The 26689-nt window shown below is 36.3% G+C and overlaps 2 protein-coding genes across 2 annotated transcripts; both read left to right on the top strand.

Annotated features, from left to right (window-relative positions):
• Positions 1–260: 260 nt before the first annotated feature.
• LOC127698153 (serine protease inhibitor Kazal-type 12) lies at positions 261–3823 on the top strand. The gene is made up of 4 exons (XM_052201483.1): positions 261–321; positions 1990–2015; positions 3395–3522; positions 3775–3823. The coding sequence occupies exons 1-4, from the start codon at positions 261–263 to the stop codon at positions 3821–3823; spliced, it is 264 nt and encodes an 87-aa protein (XP_052057443.1).
• An 11914-nt stretch (positions 3824–15737) lies between these two features.
• Marcol (MARCO like) lies at positions 15738–20924 on the top strand. Its single transcript, XM_052155302.1, has 3 exons — positions 15738–15759; positions 18707–19431; positions 20916–20924. Exons 1-3 carry the CDS (start codon positions 15738–15740, stop codon positions 20922–20924), a joined length of 756 nt encoding a protein of 251 aa, XP_052011262.1.
• Positions 20925–26689: the final 5765 nt, after the last annotated feature.

The raw sequence follows: 26689 nt of genomic DNA, 5'->3' as shown, positions 1-26689 counted from the left end.
CTTCATTATGTCTAAACATCAATTTTTTACTATTGTTCTTGACTGGAAAGGGCCTGAAATGAGTTTCTTTGGTGTCTAGTGTCTATTCTTTAGAGAAATCAATTGCATAATAGGGGTGGAGGTTGTAGCCGAGTGACAAATGTATAGGTACTCGGATTCAGACAAATAGATCCACTTATAAATACAGGCTAGAGAACATCATCCCCGTGTTGAACACCCTTAACATTTCTGTGTTCTCAGACCTCAAGGTTCTCAGCAACATGAAGCCAGCTGGTGCCTTTCTGCTTTTAATCAGCCTGGCCTGTTTGTTCCTCTCTGTAGGTGAGTGAAAAACTATGCAGTGGACTTCTGGACCAGGCTGGTTAATGTCAGCAGCCTGAATTATGATGCTGTTTTTTACAGTGATGAGGACAATGATGAATGATGCCCCAACCCTTTTCATTTCCCTGGAATTTTAGTATATAAATGAGCTACTTTATTTCATGCAACAGTGCTCTGCTGAATGCACTTTTATTTGACTCCAAAATCAGCTTCAGGCTATACGAGAATAGAAGACTGGTTTTGTACTTCATGGGCACCCACTGTCTAATATAGGAATTGTAGGCCATTTGCATTGCTTTCTGTGGGCCACCACAGGAGCCACACAGTTAGAATTATGCTTCAGACATTAAGGAAACTGTTATAGAAATGAAAAAAAACTAAAATATCTTCTTTAAAAATTCTTATTCAATGGCCTTAACTCTCAGAATTCTCTAGAGATGCACATAAAAATCAGAGTCATTAATTATAAACCTCTAAGTAAACAAAGTAAAGAGATAATTGTGAAAGGGAAAGAGAAAGGGGTAAGGGTAGGGAGGGAGTGACTTCAAAGATTGGGGTGATGTTGGAGAGCAGAAGGAGCCAGAGCTGGCATTCCAAGACTTGTCTCCAGCGCTCATTCTTCTGCTCCCCTTACTCATATTGAACAAGTCACCCCAGTGCTCTGCCTGATATTTGAACTGATGTTAATGGTGCATAGGAAACTTGTGCACTGATGCTTCCTTCAAAAAAAAAAAAAAAGTACTGCCAAAGCTTTAGAGTCTATCAAGTCTATATTGTCCTCTTAACTCTGCTATTTATAGCATTTGAGTATTAACATTTAGCCAAATACTTGTCCAGATAATCAGTTTCCTTAGATCATTAGTTGATTGGGTTTGCTGTTATTATTGTTTGTTTTGTTTTGTTTTTATTTGGGGGTTTTTGTTGTTATTTTGGTTTGGGTTTCTTGTGTTTTCTTTATTTGAGATGGGGTCTAACTATGCAGGACTTGATGGCCTGGCAATTGATAAAAAGACCAGGATTTCCATTGACTTTCCAGAGATCTAGCTGCTTCCACATCTGTGTAATGGAATTATAAGCGTGCACAATCATGAATAGCCAGCCTTCTTCATCTTTGAAAATAGAGTTGCTACATGAGTTGATATATGTAAAACTTTACAGAGCACTTAAATATACAATTACCACAGTAATTATAAGGGGGATATGTTTAATGGAAATGTCATAAATTAATTCTTATTGCAATTATTTAAAATGTCTTTTTATTTTTTGTTATATCACTATCCTTTCGTCAAAACCTTTTAAATGGAAGATTTTATATTCCTTTCTAAGAAATGCATACCTGTTCAACAAAGAATAGTTCTAAACTTTACCTTCAAAAGCTTTTTATGAAATGATTCATAAACTGGAAAACATAAGTGCATAAAAGTACACAAAGGGTAAATATAATGGGAGCCATGCTGTCTGCACGCATAGTGAAACTAATGCTGTCCGAGCCGTGGGTCATGCAGCTTGCCTCTCAGCATCCTCAGTGGTTAATAAGCTGTATGTCTCCATGTAGTTATCTGTCCACAAAGCAGACCAGATGCAGCAGAAGGCCATCGTGGTGAGTTGGGACTATAAAGGACTGTAACTCTGACATGTGATTCATCACTATCTGTTCTTTCACTGTAGATGCCGTGAGCCAAGGGGGCTTTCAGGTACGTATGTACCACTCATCTTTCTCAAGCCATTTGTGTGCCAGCAAGCCACACTGCAGTGGTGCCCCTACCAACCAAAGCACTGTGGCCCTTCCACAGATGCCTTCTGAGCTTCCACAGTGAGCTTTCTGAGAAGGTTGTAAGATAGCTTGACACGTTTTCCACACCAATAAAATGATTACCTCAGATGTATTTTGTAAACAATAACCAAAAAGTCTTGGATGTCCTACTTTCTTCAGACAGACAGACATCACAGTTCCTCAGAATGAGTATATACCCAGTTCGAATTTCTGTAATAGTACAGTATAGTGGAAATGTGGGGAAAATAGCATATTTTTTCAAATTAAGGTAAGTTGAAAAATTTTCAAATTAAGGTAAGGTCTAACTATGTATTTCTAGCTACCCTGTAACTCTCTATGTATACCAGGCTGGCTTCAAACTCAGAGAGATTCATGTGCCTCCAGGTGTGTGCCACTAATTTTGACAACTTAAGCAAATATATAAAGAGATAAAGATAATGAAGAGAGCATCATAAAGAGGATCTATCTCAGTCAAACCAGCAGGCAATGTCCCTGTAGATCAAAGAACTCTGTGCGCATGCTTCTGTGGATACTCCTCTCTTGTCTTAGGAGATAATTATCCCTGTTGCATATACCACCAAGCATTTGACATCCAAAGCTCCCACGTAGCACTAATCCAATAAACACATTACTGAGTGTTTAGCTGAACTGAATATAAAAAAGTGCATAAGAGTGTATCAGTGAAGTGAGTTATGTCACATTTGTGGTACAGAATTATACAGTAGAATATACTTCTATAAGACCCCCCCCCCAAAGCTCCCAGGGACTAAACCACAAGTCAAACAGTACATATTGGGGGATGGATGGCTCCAGCTGGATATGTAGCAGAGGATAGCCTTATCCGGCTTCACTGGGAGGGTAGCCCCTTGGTCCTGTGGAGGCTTGATGGCCCAGGATAGGGGAATGCTAGAGTACAAGAGAGTACTCTCTTAGAGGCAGGGGGAGGAGGAGGGCAGATGGGGTTTGTGGAGGAGAAACTGGAAAGGGGGATAACATTTGAAATATAAATAAATAAAATAATCAATAAAAATGGGGAAAAAGCTAATAGCTTTACAAAATGAACAAGAAGAAAAATATTGTGCACAAGAACAATAGCAGGGCATGTGCACAGACCAGAGACCACATGAAAGGAAGACAACAAACCGCTAACAGGTAGTGCTGCAACTCTAGGAGTTTGTGCTTCTTTTTAACATGTTTTTGCATAGTTAAAATGAATGTTCTAGAAGGAATTCCTAAGTATGTAAGACTATTTTTCCATTCCATACAAAAGGAACTAAAAGTGCTTTATTTAATTGCCAGGCTTTTTGCAGCAACTATGAGAAAACACTGGCCCCAGATGGAAAATCATGCCCAAAGATCCACAAACCAGTGTGTGGCACTGATGGAAAAACTTACCAAAACCGCTGTGAATTCTGCCAAATAGCCATGTAAGCAAATGGACACAGCTAATAGCATGATGTTCTTGGTTGGGTGTAGTGGAGTAAGTGTCCATGAATAGTTTAATAATAGCCTACTACTAGTTTATTAAAGTTAATTTATATGAAATAATAAATAATATTATTACCACTCAACCTAGAGTGATAGAAACCTAGAAACCCAATCTTTGCACACTTGACTTAGTCTATAATGAATCCATATCTACTGCATTTCATGCCTGACCACCTTCTCCTTTCTTTCAGGGAAAGAAATATTGGAAAACTTGGTTTCAAACATGAAGGGAAATGCTGATTTCTCTAACATCACAATGCTGGGTGCACCTTTGGTTTGCTTTTTACACTAAGACATGTATTCCCTATTACCCAGTTTCCATAGCAATGTGCTTCCCACGAATTATGCATAAAAGAAAATTTCAATAAAGCTATACCAGTAGCATCAATGCTTTTTTGTTTCATATAATGAAAGCATGCCTAATTACTTAACTTAGGTAAACTCTTATACTCTTCAATATGAAATGAGAAATTTGAAAACTATGCAGGCTACTATCCCACTTACCAGACTCTGAAATGCCCTATCAGTGCACAGTGCTTCAGTAGCTAAGCAGAGGGTCTGAAGGAAGCAAAGGAGGGTGCTGTGAAGTAAACATATATACCTGACACAATGTTCTGGAATAGTCGTTTTTCCTAAAGGGAATTTTGAGTTGTATAATGTTTCCACTCATGTACTGAGGTCAGAAATCAATAAAAGATGTACAGAATACTGGGCCATTCTTAGTATGTTCTGGAACAGTTAAAGCCTCCATATTACCTATCTCTAGTTTATCAATGTGACACCATGTACCTACCACATGCCACCCAAAGGTGCTTTTTATGTCTACAATTTTATCTATATTATTTTTCATGATCTTCAATTTTAATATGTCTTTCTCTATACTTCTTCTATTTTAACAGAAATGTTTTCAATGTAAATATTTGATTTTATAGCAAATGTTTCTAATTCCACCTTCAATTTATTTTGAGTTTTTATATCTACCATTTTTTTATTCGATATATTTTTTATTTACATTTCAAATGATTTCCCCTTTTCTAGCCCCCCACTCCCCGAAAGTCCCGTAAGCCCCCATGAAATAGTCAATTTCAACATGTTTGTTTATTTATTTCTTGAATTTTACCAGAAATATTTTCCATGTAAATTTTCAAGTTTATCAGAAAATGTTTATAATTCCACTTTCAATCAACTTAGGAATACTTTTATACCTATCAGTATTATATCTATATAAATTTTTCAATGATGATCTTCAATTCTAACATTTTTTTTACATCTTTCTACAATTTTATCAGAAATATTTTCCATGTAAATCTTCAATTCTATCATAAAATGTTTCTATCTCATATTTCAATTAATTTAGCAATGTTTTACATGTCTACCATTTTGCAGTGGTATCTGATGGCTGCAGACTCATAGTTGAGAATGAGGGCCATAGAATTCTTCTGTGACAATCAACCATGCCCTGCCTCAAAAAAATAACACCCTACACAAAAAGCCAGTGAAGAGACTTCTTTAAAATTGTGATGAGGATGCTGAAATGTAGCTCTCAACAATTGTTGGCTTCCAGTGGAGTTGTGGGTGGGACAGGCACAGTTTTCTTCTTTTTTCACCCTTATTTACATATTCGCTTTACATCCCAATTGAAGTAATCTCCTTTTTCCTCTTCTCCTAGTCTTACCATATATCTCACCCTCCCCTAATTCCTTCCCATTCTCCTCTGAGAAGGGGAAGTCTCCATTGAGTAGCAACCAGCCCAGGAACATCAAGCTTCAATAGACCTAGGCACATCCTCTCCCACTGAGGTCAGCTAAGGCAGCCCAGAGAGAATAAAGGTATCTAAGATGAGGTAACAGAATCAGAGTCAGCTTGAAATCCATTTGTTAGGGGACCCACATGGATCCATGATACACACCTGCTACTATGTGTGTGGGGCCTAGGTCTAGCCTCTACAAGCTCTTTGGTTGGTGGTTCAGTCTTTGTGAGCCCCCATGGGCTCAGGTTAGTTGACTGTAGATCCCTGTGTTGTACTAGCAGACAAAAGCCTAGCATAGCTGCTGTCTGAGAGATACTACCCAGCAGCTGACTGAGAAAGATATAGATAATCGCAACTAAACATTGTACATAAATTGGATAACTCTATGGAAGAGTTAGGGGAAGGATTGAAGGCCCTGAAGGTGATGGCAACCCCACAGGAAGACCAACAGTGCCAACTAACCTGGAACCCTGGAGTTCTCATACTACCTACCAACCAAAGTACATACACAGCCTGATTCTTTACCCATTCTTAAGTTGAGGGACATCTAGGTTGTTCTTAGTTTCTGGCTATTACAAATAAATCTGGGATAAACATAATCAAGCAAGGGTCCTTGTGGTATATTGGGACATTCTTTGGTCATATTCCCAGGAATGGTATTGCTGGGTCTTGAAGTAGATCTATTCCCTCTTTTCTGAGAAATCATTAAACTGATTTCCAAAGCAGTTGTACCAGTTTGCACTCCCATTAGCAGTGGAGGAGTGGTCATCTTGCACCACACACTTGGAGGTGTGTGCTGTCACCAGAGCTTGTGATCCTAGCTATTGTAATGAGTGTAAGAATAAATCTCATTTCCCTGATGACTAAGGTTGTTGAACATTTTTAAGTGCTTCTCAGCTATTTGAGATTCCTCTGTTGTGAATTCTGTTTAGCTCTGTACTTATTTTTAATTGGGTTGTTTGGTTTGTTGGAGTCTCACTTCTTCATTTCTTTATATATTTTGAATAGTATCTCTCTGCAGGATGGAGGGTTAGGAAAGATCTTTTCTTATTCTGTAGGCTGCCATTTTGTCCTATTAATAATGTCCTTTGACTTATAGAAACTTTTCAGTTTCATGAGGTCCCATTTATTGATTGTTGATCTTAGTGCCTTAGCTGTTAGTGCTGAAGTAAGAATGGGAAAGATTTCGAGTGTAGAAAGAGGGATTCTTTGAGGTCTGAAATAGAGTAAGTGTATTAATAATGTACAAACATGGACAGCTGTATAGATAAACACACTGTTTTTGAAGGATAAATTTTCCAACTCAAGCAAATCAATTGCCTTCCTATACTCAAAGGATAAGCAGGCTGAGATAGAAGTTAGGGAAATGACACCCATCACAATAGCCACAAACAATATAAAGTATCTTGGTATGACTCTAACCAAACAAGTGAAAGATCTATACGACAAGAACTTCAGGTCTCTGAAAAAGGAAATCGAAGAAGACCTCAGAAAATGGAAACATCTTCCATGCTCGTGGACTGGCAGGATTAATATAGTTAAAATGGCCATCTTGCCAAAAGCAATCTACAGATCCAACACAATCCCCATCAAAATCCCAACTCAGTTCTTCACAGAGTTAGAAAAAGCAATTCTCAAATTCATCTGGAATAACAAAAAACCTAGGATAGCTAAAAACTATTCTCAACAGTAAAAACTTCTGAGGGAATCAGTATCCCAGACCTAAAGCAATACTACAGAGCAATAGCATTAAAAACTGCATGGTATTGGCACAGTGACAGGCAAGTGGACCAATGGAATAAAATTGAAAACCCAGAAATGAATACACACACCTATGGTCACTTGATCTTCGACAAAGGAGCAGAAAACATCCAGTGGAAAAAGGATAGCCTTTTCAACAAATGTTGCTGGTTCAACTGGAGGTCAGCATACAGAATAATGCGAATTGATCTATTCTTATCTCCTTGTACTAAACTCAACTCCCAGTGGATCAAGGACCTCCACATAAAACCAGACACACTGAAACTAATAGAAAAGAAACTGGGGAAAACCCTTGAGGACACGGGCACAGGGGGAAAGTTCCTGAACAGAAGAACTCCAATAGCTTATTCTCTTATCAAGAATTGACAAATGGAACCTCATAAAATTACAAAGTTTCTGTACGGCAAAGGACACTGTCAAAAGGACAAAACGTCAACCAACAAATTGGAAAAAAATCTTCACCAACCCTACATCTGATAGAAGGCTAATATCCAATATATACAAAGAACTCACGAAGTTAGACCCCAGGGAATCAAATAACCCTATTAAAAAATGGGATACAGATCTAAACAAAGAATTTATACCTGAAGAAATTCAGATGGCCTAGAAGCACCTTAAGAAATGCTCAACATCATTAGTCATTAGGGAAATGCAAATCAAAACAACTCTGAGATTTCACCACACACCAGTCAGAATGTGTAAGGTTAAAAACTCAGAAGACAGCAGGTGTTGGAGAAAGATGAACACTCCTCCACTGCTGGTGGGGTTCTAAGATGGTACAACCACTTTGGAAATCAGTCTGGCAGTTCCTCAGAAAACTGGACATGACACTTCCAGAGGACCCTGTTATACCTCTTCTGGGCATATACCCAAAGGATTCCCCATCATGCAATAAAGACACATGCTCCATTATGTTCATAGCAGCCTTATTTATAATAGCCAGAAACTGGAAAGAACCCAGATGTCCCTCAATGGAGGAATGGATGCAGAAAATGTGGTATATTTATACAATGGAATACTACTCAGCAATTAAAAACAATGAATTCATGTAATTTTTAGGCAAATGGTTGGATCTGGAAAATATCATCCTAAGTGAGGTAACCCAATCACAAAAGAATACACATGGAATGCAGTCTCTAATAAGTGGATATTAATTAGTCCAGAAGCTCTGAATACCCAAGGCACAATTAGCATAAGAAATGACTCCCATGAAGAAGTAAGGAGAGGGTCCTGATCCTAGAAAGGCTTGATTTGGCATTGGAGGGGAGTACCAGGACAGAGAAAAAGAAGAGAGGTGATTGGAGAATAGGTGGTGAGAAGTAGGTTTATGGGACATATGGGGAGGGGGGAACTGGGAAAGGGGAAATCATTCAGAATGTAAACAAAGAATATAGAAAATAAAAATATATAATAATAATAAATAAGGATAAATTTTCACCACACAACAAACAAGTCAGAAGTGGTTCAAAGATCTTTTTTTAGTTAGCATACTACTAATATACACACATGCATGCCCACACATATACAGTGTGCATATTTTATATTCAATTAGATATCAGTATTTAAGATTTGTGAAATTCTGGAGTTCTAAAAACTGTAGCCATGAGAAAAGCTGCTAAAATGATATATTTTATTTAATATCCAGCAACTGATTGACTTTGATCCCCTTCTCTAGATACTTACCAAAGTTACCAGATCATCCTCATTCTTGCTTCTAGTTCCAGAATGTAGATCATGAAGTTGTATTTCTTGGCATTTTTTTTGAGGTTCTCATTCAATAACTTTGGTTTTAAAAATGTACAATCTGAGATTAAGATCTAAGATACACATGCATATCAATACATATTCCCAGAGTCAATGTTTGCCACTGTAACATTTGCAATAAGTAGTAATATTCTGTTCTGAAACCAGAACCGCATCCTAACCACCTATGCAACATACCTCAAAACATAAATTTAATAATAATACAGTGCGTTAAATACAGTGTACTAAATACAGTGCATTAAATCATTGGGCTTTCTACTTTCAAATATCATCTTGATTTATCTTTTAATAAAGAGCTTTAAAATCCTGTTTTCTCTGTTTTTCTTTTTCATTGTTCATTATTCTACTTCCTTCCTCATTCCATTACATCCTTCTTATCTTCTCCTTAATTAAAAAATTAACTAGTCATCACTAATATGTATGAATAGATTTAAATAGTTGGAAACATATATTATGTGTACTAGCCAAATTAATATAGTTGTTATTTTACATTTATAAACTTTTTACTATATTTCTCTTTATTTTTGAGAATTTTAAACATCTAAACAATGAAATATTATATTCATCCCATTGCTTCTTCCAGCATTCCCTTTATCCACATCCCAATATGGATGTGGGAACAATATGTTCCCTTCCCAACTTCATGTCTTTCTTTCCTCTTCATTTTCTTTCCCATAACCTACAAAAATCCAATTAGTGCTGTCCATATACACATCAGTCTTGAGCCATCCACTGCATCATGGGAAACTACTACTATACTACTAATAGATGCATCATCATAAACAATGACTCTCCCTAGTTATCATGTACCAATAGCTCCTCGTTAAAGGATGTAGCCAGGATAGGAACTCCCACAGCTATGCTGGAATTTTCTCCAGTTGACATTGTGCATGTAACCACAGCACTGTGGGCTCATAAAGGTGAGAGCCTTGTCATGACCAGAACACAGCACTTCACAGCACTCTTCCAAATACTCTGGTTCTTACTTTTTTCCTCGGGTGACTTGAATGAGAAATGTTTCCCATAGTCTTAGATATTTCAACACTTGGCGCACAGTTGTGTTAAGTGTAGTTTAGGGTCAGGCATTGATGAAGTTTGTCACTAGAGGCAGAGTTTGAAATTCTAAAAACAGAGTATCCAGTTCTCTGTCTCATTCTCTGCCGCCAATCCCTCTCCTGTTGTACGTTTGTAGTTCAAGATGTGAGCTCTTATCTTGGCACTCTGGCTACTATGTCAGCTCTTTGCTGCCATGTTTCTCTTCCACCATTTACTCTGATTCTCTAGAACCATAAACAAAAATAGACTCTTCTGCAAGTTGCCCTAGTTGTCGTGTTTTCTCACAGCAACAGAAACAAGGAACTAATATGCCTTTCTTCTTATGATGTTCCCTGAGTCTTATCAGAAGCAATGAATAATAAAAATGTATCATTTAAAGTTATGTATTTGGTTTCTTATTCTCTCAGCAGTTGGATAGATTATGTACCTCTGTGTTTATTACTGTCCACTACAAAAAATAAAAATAAAATGCTATCAATTCTCATCAAAATAGAGAGCAGCACAAATCTAGGGGTATCAATATAGATATAAGTATTTAAAAACTTATTTCTCAACATGACCACTAAGCAAAATAGCAGTAGCAGACTTTACCTGAAGGACTATGACTTCCCCAGCCTGAACGTTGACTCACATTACAGATTACCCATAAAATTCCCTTCATTCTATTCTCCAAGGTAAAGACACAGAACAAGATATTTGAGCTAGTATCCTCATGAGAGAGAGAGAGAGAGAGAGAGAGAGAGAGAGAGAGAGAGAGAGAGAGAGAGAGAGAGAGAGAGAATTCAGCATTTGTCTTCTAAGGCCAGAGTCACAACAATTTTTCAAGTTTCATCATTTGCCTCTAAATTTTATTATTTTATTTTTCATTATACCTAAGTAACAGTCCAATGAATACATACAAAACATTTTTCTTATTTATTCACTTATAGACTTTTGAATTTATTACTACATTTTATAGCTATTGTAAATAGAGGAGTGATGGTCATAGATTGTGACTCTGTACAAGTATCTCTGAAGTAGAATATAAAATCTCTTGGGTTATGCTCAGAGCTGGTATCGTTTGATATCAATTACTCTAGTCTATTTATTCATAAAGTATACAGCAGGTTACTAAGAAATATAATCCCACAGTGTCAGAGAATATTTTTAAAAACTCTTTGATAGTATCAGTGTATGGATACTCATGGTCAAATTAAAAGCTCAAATTAAAACAAAAACAAAAAGGCCAACATTGACTCATTGAGTGCTTTCTATGTGCCAGATGTTATTTTAATAATTTTAGAGATCTTGAGTCTCACTATTGTTAATTAATTAATTAATTAATTAAAAGAAAATGGGTTTCTGTTTATTTATTTGCTTGTTTGTCTAGTCTGGCTCACATAGTTTAGAAACCTCAACTCCTCAAATTACCTTTAGATCTGGGTCTTTGGAGAAAGGTGGTATCAGCACATGGCAGAGGAAGCCCATTTACCTTGTGACTAGGAATAGAAGGGGAGCTAAACCTACTGTTCTATCTACCATTTCCCTGATGTCCACTTGGTCCTCTTGTCTCTATATGTTAAAGGTTCCACCACCTCCTAAATGATGCCACAATGGGGAGACTAAGCATTTAAAGACAGGCTTCTCAGAAGCTTCCAGACACAAACTATAGCATCTTCAAAGGGGATCTTCAATATAACCACCAGGAATCCTAGACTATGAAGATTTCCTGTATTGGGGAGGAAGAGTTAGGCAGATCTCTGAGTCTGAGGACAGTCAGGTCTACAAAACAAGTTCCAGGACATCCAGGGCTACACAAAGAAACCCTGTCTCAAACAAAGCAAAACAACAATAAAAGAGTTCCTATGTCTTAGTCTCTAAGACTTTTATAGTTTTACATTGACATTTACATCTGTCAATCTTTTTGAATTATGTGAAAACTTGTGAGAGTTTCTATATACAGTTTCAGGGCTTCCTTTATCTATTTCCTGCCAGCATTGCACTATCTTGATTACACAAGATTAGAGTAAATCTTTAATTTAGCTTATGTCGGTCTTCTGCCTTTTGAAATTTTTGCCATAGATATTTTGAAAATATGATGGAATCTATCAATTTGAGTTTTGAAAAAATATTTTGTTTATATACATGTAACAATAATAATTAAGAGATAGTGATACATGAAGATTACAACAATCATTCATTTACTTCCTCACATTTCTATTGCTTTTGAATGCATAATTTTGTGGAAAGGGTTGTTTCTCTCTATATGCTATTGTCATAATGAGAAGTACAATCTGGTTTCAGGATGGCTTCAGTCATATGACTGGTATTTTAGCTTATAGTTGAGCATATTTCACTTCATCTAATACTTCCTGGCCTCATAAAGCTTAGACCCAAACCTATCATTCCTGTATTCCCACTGCCTCCTATTCCAAGGAAAGTACCAACATCTCCAATTGAAGGAATGGAGAAATGAACTCAGGATCTGTAGAAAAATAAAGAGACATATAAGGATGAGTTGATGCTGATATTTGTGATGCTGTTCTAAAACTAAACTCTTTCTTCAAAATATAAATCTAATATGAGTACATATTATATGGAATATGACTAGAATCAAGTATTAACTAACAAGTCATAAAAAACCCACCTAATAATAATATGGTTTAATTTCTCATAGACACAAATATGAAAATAAAGACAAAATCAGTGCTTTTCTTACAGGGACAATAAATAGAAGTTAATTAAGGGCCTACAAAAAAACTAAAATTCATTTTGTATCTAGAATTTACAGACTTATACATAAAACTATCGTTACATCATAGCAGTCTTGGGAAGGACTCAATAAATGTCTATTATAACCAGCTTACTTCATGACTATTTAATTATACTCTATTTTGTATTTTATTGGTATCTACTCATTTCATGTGGGTTCACCTAAAATGAAGTCAGCAGTATCATATGTCTACGTTCCTCTGATACTCATGTCAACAAACTAACAATGGCTAACATTAGGATAACATGGGTGTGTGCCAGGCAAATGTGTAACCCCAATAAATAATGATGAAACTGAGTGCAACTGAATTTCCATTTGCATTGAAACTTCATGTAATGACTGAAGAATAGATACTCACAACAGAGAAGATACTGAAGCAAGGGTTTTATCATCCTTTCAAAGCTCAGCATACTGAAACTATATCTTGTGCGAAATGTGAAATTGTGAAAATTTATTAATCAATGAATTAAATAAGGAATGACAAAGGTCCTTAAGTTACAGGGGGATTATTTAGCAAATAGCTTTTAGCTTTTCTGGATATTATAAAGAAGTTAATGAGACGTATTAACTAACTGACGAGCCCTTCTCTGACAACTTGATCAACATGATACAAAATTTACCTCTTGTAAAATATGAATTATACTTCAAAGACAAAACTAAGGATTCCATCTGTCTGTCTGGACTCAGCTAAGCATACTGTCTGTCAGAATAATCTAAGGAATGTAATGGAGTACTTTTTTCCTTTTTCTGTGTTCAAACTCTAGAACTTTTTTCACAAGGACTAGGCTGGAGATGTGTTTTTTTTTTCTCCCTCTCTCCCAGAGGAAGAACACATATGAGTAAAAATTTAAGAGAAAAACTAAATTATTAAAGAGTTGATAACTTCTCTGCTTTTGGCTGTGTGGCAAATGGCTTGATAGTAAATCAAGTAATCTGGACAGCCCACAGCAGAAACACCTTGGCCAGTAAATTACAGGAAACATATTTTGTCTTTTTCCTTGAAAAGTACTTTTGAAATAGCCAGGCAAAAGCTTTGAGTAGCCCAGATCCAGCAGCAACAGGCATTGTTTCCTCTGGCTCCAGCTTTGCCCCCATTTCATCCACAGAGCAGACTTGTGAACACATGCAGGTAGATTCCTAGTGTGAACAAAATATTAAATTGTTATAACTCAATCCATGCAATTAACATTTGCAATGATTATTGGTGGCAAGGAATTTTGTTTTCTATTCCCTTACCTCCGTAATAAATCTACTTTAATCCTAACTCTAGCTCACTTTATAGATGGAGAAATAAAGAGAAATTTAGGAAAAAATAATAAATATTAAAAGGTAGTTCTTCTCCAAACCACAGCTAAGTATCTAGAGAAGTGCAATTATGATTTATCATGATTTTAGAAATACGAAGGTAGAGGAGACAGAATAAATAAAACTCAGATAAGATGGTATAGCTAAAAAAGAGGAGACACCTCTAGTTCAGTCTTGTCTCCTTTGCTGTAGCTATTCTTGCTCAAGTGTAATGGCTATGGAAGAAAATGTATTGGTGTGTCTTCTCACTTGAAGACCTGCAATACGCATTCTCCTCGATGTGTTCATGTGGTGATCATTTTCTGAGTCAGTTCAAATCTAAATTTTTACCTTAATTTTAAGGGTGAAGAAATATAACAATGATTGAGATTCTAATAGTGAATAATTCTCATATTAAAAGTAAAATAAATGTCTATCTGAAACATTGACAAAAACTCATCACAAAGCCTCCTATCATGAAATGAAGCATAGTTATCCCAAGAACAAATGTCCCAATGTAAGCAGCAATACCTCCAAATAAGTTGGTGTTGAAGCAAACTCTGAGACCTCAAAAGAGAATCTCAGGTGATTTTAACTATCTTTGTAGTATCCTGATCTACCGGTATTGTATGCTGCTTGAAGATGCTTTCTTTCTTTCCATGGTATATTTTTGTCTTCTTTGTCAAAGATGAATTGCCCATAAGTGTGTGGGTTTATTTCTGGATCTTCAGTTCTATTACACGGATCAACCTGTCTGTCTCTGTATCAATACTATGCAGTTTTTATCACTATTGCTCTGTAGTATAACTTGAGGTCAGGGATGGTGACAACCCCAGAAGTTCTTTTATTGTTAAGAATAGTTTTCACTACCCTGGGTTTTTTTTGTTTTTCTATGTGAAATTGAGAATTGCTCCTTCCGTGTCTGTGAAGAATTGGGTTGTAAATTTTGATGGGGATTGCATTGAATTGATGGTAGATTACTTTTGGTAGGATGGACATTTTTACTATATTACTCCCACCAATCTCCATTTTCTCTGGTCTTCTTCGGTTTCTTTCTTGATAGGCTTGAAGTTCTTGTCATACAGATCTTTCACTTGTTTGGTTAGAATTATCCCAAGATACAAGGTAATTTTCACATGAGTTTCTGTCTGCTGTCATAACGTGAGAAGAAAAGGTCACAATGTTATGTTATTCCTTCAACATGAACACTATTGTCCCTTGCTAACTCATAAAAACACATTACATGTCATCATTCCCCACTGAATGCATTCATAACTTACTAATGACCAATACTTGATGCATTTTACTTGTTTTTAATATATAATTTGAGGTAAGTTGTAGGTATATAATTCATTTGAGGGAAAATGCCTGGAAGGTCTCTGTCATGGACACATAAACCAGTAAAATGGATAGCAACACCAACTAACAATAAGCCACCCCCTAACAACAAAGAAATGAACAGTGAATTCATCCCTTCCCCGGGTATGTCTCACCATTTTCATCCTGGGAGAAGATAATCTGATAGACGCATATTAAAGTTTGGATATTTACAGCGTGTGAAACTCAAATTCAAGAAACACCTTCGTTTGTGAAAGTTTAGTGTGTAATTTTTCAAGATAGTAACAGTGTTTAGCAATAAGGGTGGGGAGTTTTTCAAATATATAACATGGTGGTGGTGAGCACAGTTTATTTAGAAAGGAGCTACAGAAGAGTAACACTCAAGCCACCCGACAGCCAAGTGAGAATCTACTGACTCTGTTATGGGGGGCTTAATGTTTCTTCCGTTCATGTTCCTGGTTGTGTTCTCAGGTAAGAAAGCTGCAGCTGACAACTTTCTTTCCAGACAGAATGTGAATATGTGAGTAATGAGGTGATGCTCTATCAGAATCAAAAGTAATTTCAGAAACATAGATTTATATGTATAAAATGGTCACTAGATATAACAAGACTGGAAGACATGTGGTTGGAGGAAGCAAGAATAAGGGGTTGAGAAAGGCTTAGAATACAAAGATACTGTCAGTCTAAAAATATTGTAAGAGAACATAGTTTTACATTTGTATCCTGTAAAACAATGGTGGTATGACATTATGACAGAATGTGGTTTAATAATGAATTTTTATATTTCTATAACATGCTTAAAGAGTTTGAGTCTTTTGTAAAATAGAAATAACTATACTTTCCTTTTACTTAAGAAATTATATGGATGGTTACATCAGCTGCCCTTATTTGATCTCTTTGTAGGTGACTGATATTAATGTGTTTTGCATTCCATATTTTAATATAATTGTTTAAAATATAAGTTCTAGCACAGATATATGAATTTCCCAAGCAATGAGAAAATTTTAGCATCTTAATACATATATATTAATATGAATCTCAATACATATATTAAGATAATTATTATAATGTAATACATTTTAAAGAATTGTATGGAGTATTAGTTTTCATGATTATCATGTATGTGCCTCTGAATTCAATCTCCAGACCTGGGAAATAATATAACTTACCTGAAAATTACAAAGTTTTGATGACCTTTCTTATATCTAGTATAAAGGAATAACAAAAATGGCAAGGACCTAATCCTTGCTGTACCTGCAGCAAAAGAAGTAGAGATTGTCTTCATACTGCAGAGCTATTTTATCTTACTGAAGACAAGAGCAATCACCTGCAGTCCATTCAAAACACAGGTCTTTCGATAGTGATGAAATTGATTGGGTCAACGGTTGTATGGAGGTGCAGTTGGGAAATATATAAAATGAGTTTAAAAATCAGAATAGAACTAGGGGCAGAGTGAGAAGAGGAAGAAGAAAAACATATATGCTTGGGGATAGGACAGTTAAATCCATCCCTGAACCCCTGTTTAGGACAGATGCTCCTGCCGTGAACTTTGAGTGTCTCTCTAGGTGACAGAATGTACTAAATATGCAGATGATAGAAGAGAGCGTGTGTCAAGACTAGGCAGCAATCATATAGACTTGGGAGGTAACACAGAGAGGGGTGAGAAGATAGAGAAGCCAAGCACCTATCGAGATTTGTAAATTGAGAATTTTTTTAAAAAGTCAAAGCAGATGAGAATTACTTTATAAATTTATTACTTAAATTTGTGGTCTAACATGATATGATACCTATTTTATTTTGAGATAGTTTTCTTCCTGCTATCCCAAGGTAGACTAAACTCAGTCTTCCTCACTGAGCCACTCTACTGCTCAGTTGAAAGATATATGTCACTATGTCAGCATGATTTACTATGTTAATTTTCATATTTACAACCAAATGCCCACGTCTTGTTTTTAGACTGTAGATTTAATTTCACGATCTACTGTTAAAATGCTAAGTTTTATGTCCTCTCAGCCAGTAATAAAATAAAGGACATGAAGGTGGTAAGGGAGTAGAAAGGAGAGCTGGGAACTGAATGTGATCAAGATATGTTGCATACAATTCTCTTATATTTCATTTAAAATTATGAATATAATACCTTAGAATAAACCTAACAAAGGAAATAAAGGACCTCTCCAACAAACGTTCTAAGAACCTGAACAAATATTGAGAGTTCTAGGAGATAGTAATAACATACGTGTTCATAAATTGACAGAATGAACATTATGAAAATGTTTACAAACCAGGCGGTGGTGGTGCACGCCTGTAATCCCAGCACTCTGGGAGACAGAGGCAGGTGGATTTCTGAGTTTGAGGCCAGCCTGGTCTACAGAGTAAGTTCCATGATAGCCAGGGCTATACAGAGAAACCCTGTCTCCAGAAAAACCAAATCCAAAAAGACAAAACAAACAAATAAACAAAGCCAGGTGGTGGTGGCGCATGCCTTTAATCCCAGCACTTGGGAGGCAGAAGCAGGTGGATTTCTGAGTTCAAGGCTAGCCTGGTCTACACAGTGAGTTCCAGGACAGCCAGGGATACACAGAGAAACCCTGTCTGGAAAGTAAACCAAAAAGAAAAAAAAAAAAAAAGAAAGAAAGAAAGAAAAAAGAAAAAGAAGAAGAAAGAAGAGAAAATGTCTATATTGTCCAAGTTAACTCAGTGCAATTCACATTAATATTGCAAGGGCAATCTTCACAGAAAAGGAATACAAATACTGAAATTTATATGAAAAATGTATGACTCTGATAACCAAACCATTGATAGGAAGAAAGAGCATGATTGGAAGAATCACAAGTGATAGTCTAAAACTGCATAACAGAGCCACTATAAAAAAAAAACAAGCAAACAAACAAAAAAATCAGATGGTACTACTGGAACATATATGAATGAAATAAAATTTGAAATAGAGGGTACACAGCAAGAAATGTGTGTAGTATATATCACTTTCTATACTATGACCAAAAAGATAAATAAACTTCAGCATGATTGATAGTGGGTTTCTTGTTTAGAAACAAATATTGATTTCCCCTGCAGGCTTGGAGAGACTTAGTGCTTCTAGCATTGGTATCATCCCTAAGACGATAGAATAAAAGCTTAAAGTGGACATTGACTAGAGACTGGTTTCTCCAAAAGCAAGGGAAAATGAGAAGAGAAAAAATTCATGATTTACAAATGAGAAAGCTTGCTAGATGCTATATTTTTGAAAATTATAATTCAGGAAACAAAATATTCAACATGAGAGAAAAGGGAAAATTCTACCTTGGAATTGATTTAAAAATCAAGAAGCTATGTGATTAAAAACTCACTCTTGTGGCAAATGATTTGTTTTGAATTATTAAAATAATTCCACCTTTTTCTTTTTATTATTGTATCGTTTCAGTGGCTTCTGCCCAGATCTCAAAACCAAATATTTTCAAGCTAGAAGAGAATCAAAAGCCTGAACTTACTGTAAAGACAAAAAATGAAGCTAATCCTGGGGGAGAGAAGGAATCTAACAAACAGGGAGGTAGTCTCTCACAAGGAAAACCAGGGATGTTAGTTCTGCAAAGACAACCAGGATTTTCCAACCAGGCAGGGAAACCAGTTAATGGTCATCAGCAAGGGAAGCCAGGAATGTTGAACCAGCCTGGGATGCCCAGTGCTCTGATTTTGCAAGGGAAGCTAGGAGGATCTAATCAAAAAGGGACTCCACATGCTTCTAGCAAGCAAGAAGAATCAGAATTGTCTAGTCCACAAGGAAAGCCAGGGTCTCCCACCCAGAAAGGGAAGCCATCGTTGCCTAAAGACAAGCTCGAGTCTGTTAGCCAAAAGGGGAAGCCAACGTCACTTAGCAATAAAGGCAAGCCTGGGTCATCTGACCAAGGGAATTTAGAAACCTCTAGCCAACAAGGGAAACCAGGATCCTCTAGCCAACAAGGAAAACCAGGATCCTTTAGTCAACAAGGAAAACCAGGATCCTTTAGTCAACAAGGGAAACCAGGATTCTCTAGCCAACAAGGGAAACCAGAACATTCTAGCCAACAAAGGAAGCCAAGGACATTGTATAATCAAAAAGAAAGAAAATGCATGGATAACCTTTCAAAGGATAATACAATGAGGATACAGGTTAGTATTGATGTCTCTTTCATTCTTTAAACTTATTTACTTCAGTCATTCTTTTTTCCAAGCCTGATGATAGTTAACTGAATACAATAAACTCATGACACTTTGCAATGCAACTGACTAAAGCAAAATGAAATCAATGTCAATTTCACATTTTGATTGCTGAGGAATTTTCTTCATTAGAGCATTTCTCTCTAATTATTTCCCATCATCTTTCATTCAAACCCTTGTGCCTGAACTGAATTAATTCAGAATCTCATCAACTGAATCCATCCCTTTAAGGATTAGCTTTCACACCCACTTCAATTCCAACTGCAACCTGCAAAGTAAACATGATAATTCCAAATGAAATTATGATCAAAATTACTTAGTGGTTATAGTCAACAAGAAGATGCAACTCAAACTCCTGAAAGTGATTTTCAGGGCTTTTCAGTGTTAGATTCTTGTTTCTCATCCAATGTCAATTCAAATTGGATGGCATGTGAACATGTCTGGTACATGAGAATCAAATTCTGGTCCTTTAAAAGTGCAGCAAACTCTCTTAACTACTGGTGTACATCTTTAGCCCCAAGATACATAATAGCTAAACTGTATATTTAATTAAGTCTTGGGGACTGGTGTTTGTTAATCTCATTATCATAGGATAAAGCCACGGCAGGTTACAGATTTACCAAATATTTCTTAATATCTATCATGTACCAGACAGTGATCTAAGATTTGAAAGTAAAACAATTAATAAACACTCAGAAGTTCCTGTAAATAAAACATATCAAAGAGCAAACAATAAGAAATGCCTGAATTAGATGCTATTGCTTAAAAATAAGAGTCTAATTGAAATGTTAAATTTGGTGATCCATATGAAACATCTATAGATGATATATATTGCTTGTAAGAAATAAAATGATTTATGATGCTTAGAAATTGTAACATGTGAGACAGGCAGGTTATTCATCAAGTAATGTGCTTGCCTCCAAGGCTGAGACTACCAGTACCATCCCAGGAATATACACAGTAGAAGAGAAGCTACTCCGGCATGTGTGTCTGCTCTGACCTTTGTATATGTGTGATGGCACACATCTGCACCACCACCCTACACTATACACATACATAGAATAGAAATAAATAGAATTCAATAAAAAGGTTTAAAATGTAGCAACTGGTAAAGAAAGAGTTATAAAGTAACATTTTAGAATTCTTGTATGCTCAGCAAGGTAATAATACTTCTGTTTTCAAGAGTTGCAGAATTTAGTAGTCACTTAACTGTCAACATTGCACCCCTTGTAGGCATTTGTAATTGAAGGTGATCCTAGACACCAATTATGTTATATGATTGATTAAAAACACCAGGTTCATAGAGGAACAAGGGCAGAAGCAAGGTGCCTAAATGCCTACTTTTCCTGAGTGATTTCCTGAGAGATCAAATAAATAATCACATTTCTCTTTGTTCAGGTGACACAGTGACTTGATTTCTCTCATTGTATTTTCAGGATGAGTAAACGGCAGCTGACTCTCAACTATGATGGGAAATGCTAGATGTTCATATGAACCAAATTATCTGGAACTTCAAAATCTAACTACAATTCCAGTTTCTCAATGGCTTTCCTGGAAGGTTGACATGTGATGAAAGCATGGTGCTCCCCGGACAATGGAGTCTGCATTATTTTTGAGTTTGCTCTACTCGCTTCAAATAAAATTGGTTTAAAAATAGCTCCTGGGTCTCAATTTTTGTGTGTACATACTTTCCCAAACATTATTAGTGTCTTTGATATCTCCCCTTCCCAAACTTCAAATCATTGTGGACATGAGTCTCTCTTTCAATACATAAGCCAACAGATGAGAATTTCAGGGTTGCCTCCAAAGTATATATATTTTTTTAACTTTAGGAATCTTGGTTTTAGGAATCTCTGGTAGAGTTAAAGAAGCCTCAGTGAAACAACCTCCAGGGTGTTATAACGGGTTTCATAAGCAAATGTGATAAGCAAGTGCAAATTAATAAACTGAGTGACATAAGTAGACAAAGTAATAAAAATGCAGCATTGACAAGGAAGGAATATGAACAAACTAGATATAGATATAAATATATGGATATGGATAGGCATAGATACAGGGTAACTACATCTATTGGCTTTATGGAGGGAATTTTCAAGTGTTTCCCTGTTAATATTCTTTGCATGGATTTGAGAAGGAGTAATATTAATTTTCTTTTAAATGCTTGGTATAATTCCATAGGAAAACTATATGATCTATAAGTTTTTTATTAGTGTTCAATATGCATGAGGATAAAACATGCAGAACCATAAAATGAAAGTAAATTAATCTAAAAATTTACTTGAAAATACATGTTGAATATTTCCATAGTTATTTTTCTAAATAGATCTAGATATTAATAATATGTTCTGTCATGAAACTACATTATGCTCATCTCCACTTTGCTCTATTTTTAAAGAAGGAAGTCCTACCCCAGGATTTTAGGGAGAATGAAAATCATAGTACCATTACCATAAATATGAGACTCACAACAGTACATTGTTCAATCACACATAGCTCCATAAGTAGACACAACATCTCCTGCCAAAAAGTGATGTCAAAGATCTGCTTTGACACTACAGAGTAAACAGGCAGGCAGCAAGGTGTGGCATTGGCAATCAAGGTCAGGGCTAAAAGAAGTAGACAGAGGTCAACACTAGGAGGGTATGATTAGAGAAATTACTCAGCAGACATTTCTCTAAGAAAACAAAGATTGATTCATTTGGGCTGGCACTCTCTGGGAGCAACAAAAAACTCAGAACTCTTTTAACATTTAGGGGCTGGTGAGAATGAAAAGGAAAGAGAAAATTTATACTCACATGTACACACACACACGCTCAGAGACAGAGACAGAGTCAGAGGATGAAGCAAAAGGCAGACTCCAATAACTTCATACGTACAAATACAAATATAACGTGCATACATGCAGACAGAAAGACCTACAGACAGACAGACAGACAGACAGACAGACAGACAGACAGACAGACAGACAGACAATTCTTAGATTCAGAGGAATGGGAGGGCAGCAAGCAGAGCAGAACTCCACAATAGCATGAAGATCTCAGAACAAGCAGTCCTTGGGGTCATGCTCATGTGAGGCAAACCCATCATGGCTGTGATAACTAAAGAGCTGCATTCCACAAGTTCCTGCATGGCCCTCAGCAATCTTTCATACAGCACTAAATAAAGCTACAACTCAACAACAGATTGTATAAGTAGTATTAGTCAGAGGCAGACTTTGTAGCAACAAAAGGAGAAAATGACCCATATTTCATACAGAGTTGTGTGGATGCATTTTTTAGTAATTTCAAAACTAGCAGGAAGAAGAACCCTATTTGAAGACTGGAAGAAGGACAGATGGTGCTACTGACACATTCTGTGAGGGAGGCATGTGCACTGGGTGGAGCATACCCAACAAGGGCATGGGAACTCAACAATTAGGATTCCAGTTTCTAATAGTTGTAGAGATATCAAGAAAATGTATATTATTTCATCATCTCAGGCTTGATTCCAGATATATATATACACAACACAGCTTGTGACATTAGGACTACATGGAAAAGTAATGATCCCAACAATTAAATGCTGTTTCTCCATATTTTATTGTTTCATATCCATCATCCATGTAATTTCTCCTCTATAAATTTCATCTGCTATATAGGAAGATATTAGAATAAACCAGAGTTCAGATCTCTACAAGCATAGTTAATAGCATAATGCAAGATATAAATACTTTATAATTCATTTTCTAAATATATCTATATTAATTTTATTTGTACATATGTATTTCACTATCATTTTTGAATAATAAAGAACCAAAATGAAAAATAAAAGATTTTAAAAATTACTATCCAAACTTCTTCAACCTTAGCAACCACACAAAATAAGTGCTTAAAATAAAATTTTAAAACTTATCTTTTGTAGTCAAACTTGAACTATTGAGGATAAAGTTCAACTATGAGGTTTAAACTTTAAACCTCAGAATCTCATTATCCTCCCAAGCACAATTCACATTTCTCTCTAATATTTTGGCCATAGTTTTAAAGTCCATAAGGTAAAGATATCTATCTTTTCTTTATCTCAAGGTCTTTAACACTATAGATTTTCTAGTATCTCCATGCATAGAATGTCCTGATAGGCAAAGATGGCAGATTGAAAGTTAAAATTTAAGATACCTACTAAGGCATTAAAGAAAGCCTACTCTAGGTCCATCTAAGTGGAATCCAAGTCATAACAAGGAAATGTCAAAAGCTCAAGTGACATGCTGGTGAGGGTGTGGAACAGGAAAACACTCCTCCATGACTGGTGGGATTAAAAACTTGTAAAACCACTCTGGAAATCAATCTGTTGGTTTCTCAGAAAACTGGAAATAGTTCTGCCTTAAGACCCAGCTATACCATTCCTGGGAATGTACCCAAAAGATTCTCCAACATCTCAAAAGACACTTGCTTACCTATGTTCATAGCTGGCTTTATTTGTAATAGCCAGAAATGGAAAGCAACCCAGATGTCCCTTAAATGAAGAATGGATACAGAAAATGTGGTTCATTTACACAATGGAATACTACTCAGCTATTAATAACAAGGACATCCTGAAGTTTTCAGGCAAATCGATGGAACTACAAAATATCATCCTGAGTGAGGTATCCCAGCCCCAAAATGTCATGCAGGATATGTACCCACTTATAAGTGGATATTAGCCGAAAAGTACAGATACCCAAGCTGCAATCCATACACCAAAAGAAGCTAAATAAAAAGGAGGGCCAAAGGGAGGATGCTTGAATCTCATTCAAAATGGCAAATAAAATAGTCATCGGGGGTGGATGTAGAGAGGGAACTGGGTGGAAGAGGGGATGAAGAGGGAAATGGGTGGGGAACATTATAGGGACAGCCAATGAGAGAGGGCCAGGAGAGTGAAGAAAAACAGTGGGACAGGGGCATCTCTAGGATGTGCCAAAGTCTTGGGATGGTGGAAGCTCTAGAGAATCTATGAGGGTGACTCTCATTCAGACTCCTAGCACTGTGTGATATGAAGCCTGATGCGGCCACTTCAGGTAGGCAGACAGGACTCCCAGTGGATGGATAAAGAGACCAAACCACCCATAAAAAACTCCATTCAATTTTGTTCTGCCTACAAGATGTATAGGGACAAAGATGGAACAGATAATGAAGAAATGGCCAACCAATGACTGGACCAACTTGAGACCCATCCCATGGGCAAGAACCAATACTTGACATTATTAATGATATTCTGTTATACTTATGTTAGACAAGAGGCTAACATAACTGTCCTCTGAGAGGTTCCATCCAGCAGCAGACCAAAATGGATGCAGAGAACCACAGTCAAACATTAGACAGAGCTTGGGGAGTCTTGTAGAAGAGTTGAAAGAAGGATTAAGGTACCCAAAGAGGATAGGAACTCCATGAGCAGATCTCAGAGTCAACTAACCTGGAACTTTGGGAGCTCCCAGAGACTGAACCATCAACCAAAGAGCATAATACATACATTAATGGACATAGCCTGCCCTCCCACACACATACACCTATATAGACAATGTGCAGCTTGGTTTTCATGTGGGTCCCCAAACAACTGGAGTAGGCACTGTCCCTAAAGTTGTTGCCTATCTATGGATCCCATTCTACTAACTGGGCTCCCAGTTAGTAGATAGGCTATATTAGAAGTTTCAAGTGAACTCATGTCTAGATTGTGATATAGAATAAGCCTATGCTGGGCAACATCTGTGTAGATAAAGGATAAGAGATCACTGACAGGTTTATGTAAATGAGTAAAACTGAAAAATGCCCCCCACTAACATATCTATGATTGAATCTAGGTATGGTTTGTTTCTAATTGTTCTGTATACTCGGACAATAAAATTAGTTGTATGTTCTTGAACATTTCTCCACTGAAGCAAATGCATTTGGGTCAAAGTTCTGAACTACGTGTTAGATAGCCTCTCTGCTCGTTAATCTCATAAAATAGGTTTTCTGATTAATAATTTTGCAGTGTTTGTGTGGTTTTGTTAATTTTTAAATTCCTATTTCTCATTAAAAATGTTTTAATTATGCCTAACATAATTTTGCTCAAAAAGCAAAAACAATAAACATAACAGCTCTGCATTTGAAAGAATTTACAAACTAGGAGTTATTTCTTTCTAAAAAGAAAGAAAAGGAAAGCAAATAAACAAGCAAAAAGACCTTTTAAGAAGACGAAGACCCATTCTCTTTGTATGTATTCTCAGAAGAGAATAGAATACAATAGGAGGCAAGAAGCAATGCTTCAATAGGGCAAGATCATGTGGTTCACTAGCATCCATGACTGATCTTGAGATGCAAGTTTAGGATAATGAAGCCTCGGTCTGTTTTTAATAGCCACAGGCAGTAATGATATCATAAAGGATAGACTATTTGGCATAACTTGTCTAATCTTGATGGACAGCTTGTATCATTATCAGTTGGTTCTGAAATTATTGTATTGGCATCTTGTGAGCTGAGAATTGATATATAAATCCGACTTGTTAGTTATAAGCTTCAAGAGTTTTGTTTCTCCCAGGTAAATGGGTATTGTGGCAGCTGACCTCGGAGTGGAAGGTAGTTGTGTAGGTCTGGTGTGGCAGTGAAAGGAACTCATTTTGACTCCCATTTCTGTTCATGGATCACTTATGGTGATATAGTAATTAATTATCTATTTGTTATGTTTTGCTAACGGTGTTTACATCTTGTCCTTGGAAACAGGCAACTATAGAGGTACATGTTGCTAAAATAGTGTGATTAGTTTTACTGGAATATAGGTGATCAAACATAGTTGACTTAGAAAATGAATCTTAGTATCTATTATGGTAGGATACTAAGAGGGAGAATTATACTTTTTATTGGACCTGAATAAGTGCATAGAATCTCCTTATAATGGATCATTTTGTTTTGAATATTTTGGCTAAACACTATTTTACAGTAAAAAAAAAATCAAAAATCAATCTTTGCACAACTTAAATTTTTTTCTTTTCTTTTTTATTTTCTATATTCTTTGTTTACATTCAAAATGATTTTCCCTTTCCTGTTCCCCCCTTCCCATAAGTCCCATAAGTCCTCTTCCCTCTGCCCATTCCCCAATCAACCCCCTCCCACTTCTCTGTCTTGGTAATCCTCTATAATGCTGCATCAAGCCTTTTCAGGACGAGGGCCCTCTTCTTCCTTCTTCTTGGGAATGATTTGATATGTGAGTTGTGTCTTGGGTA

Source organism: Apodemus sylvaticus, chromosome 13, assembly GCF_947179515.1.
Source record: "Apodemus sylvaticus chromosome 13, mApoSyl1.1, whole genome shotgun sequence".
NCBI classification, from domain to species: domain Eukaryota; kingdom Metazoa; phylum Chordata; class Mammalia; order Rodentia; family Muridae; genus Apodemus; species Apodemus sylvaticus.
Note: the sequence above shows the minus strand (reverse complement) of the source record. Positions and strands in the feature narration are given on the sequence as shown.

Excerpts from the sequence above, each read along its gene's own strand:
- LOC127698153 (XM_052201483.1), top strand. The coding sequence starts at position 261 with ATGAAGCCAGCTGGTGCCTTTCTGCTTTTAATCAGCCTGGCCTGTTTG. Across the intron at positions 322-1,989 it reads CTGTTTGTTCCTCTCTGTAG|ATGCCGTGAGCCAAGGGGGC; the intron begins GTGAGTGAAAAA and ends CTTTCACTGTAG. Across the intron at positions 2,016-3,394 it reads TGAGCCAAGGGGGCTTTCAG|GCTTTTTGCAGCAACTATGA; the intron begins GTACGTATGTAC and ends TTTAATTGCCAG.
- Marcol (XM_052155302.1), top strand. The coding sequence starts at position 15,738 with ATGTTCCTGGTTGTGTTCTCAG. Across the intron at positions 15,760-18,706 it reads GTTCCTGGTTGTGTTCTCAG|TGGCTTCTGCCCAGATCTCA; the intron begins GTAAGAAAGCTG and ends GTATCGTTTCAG.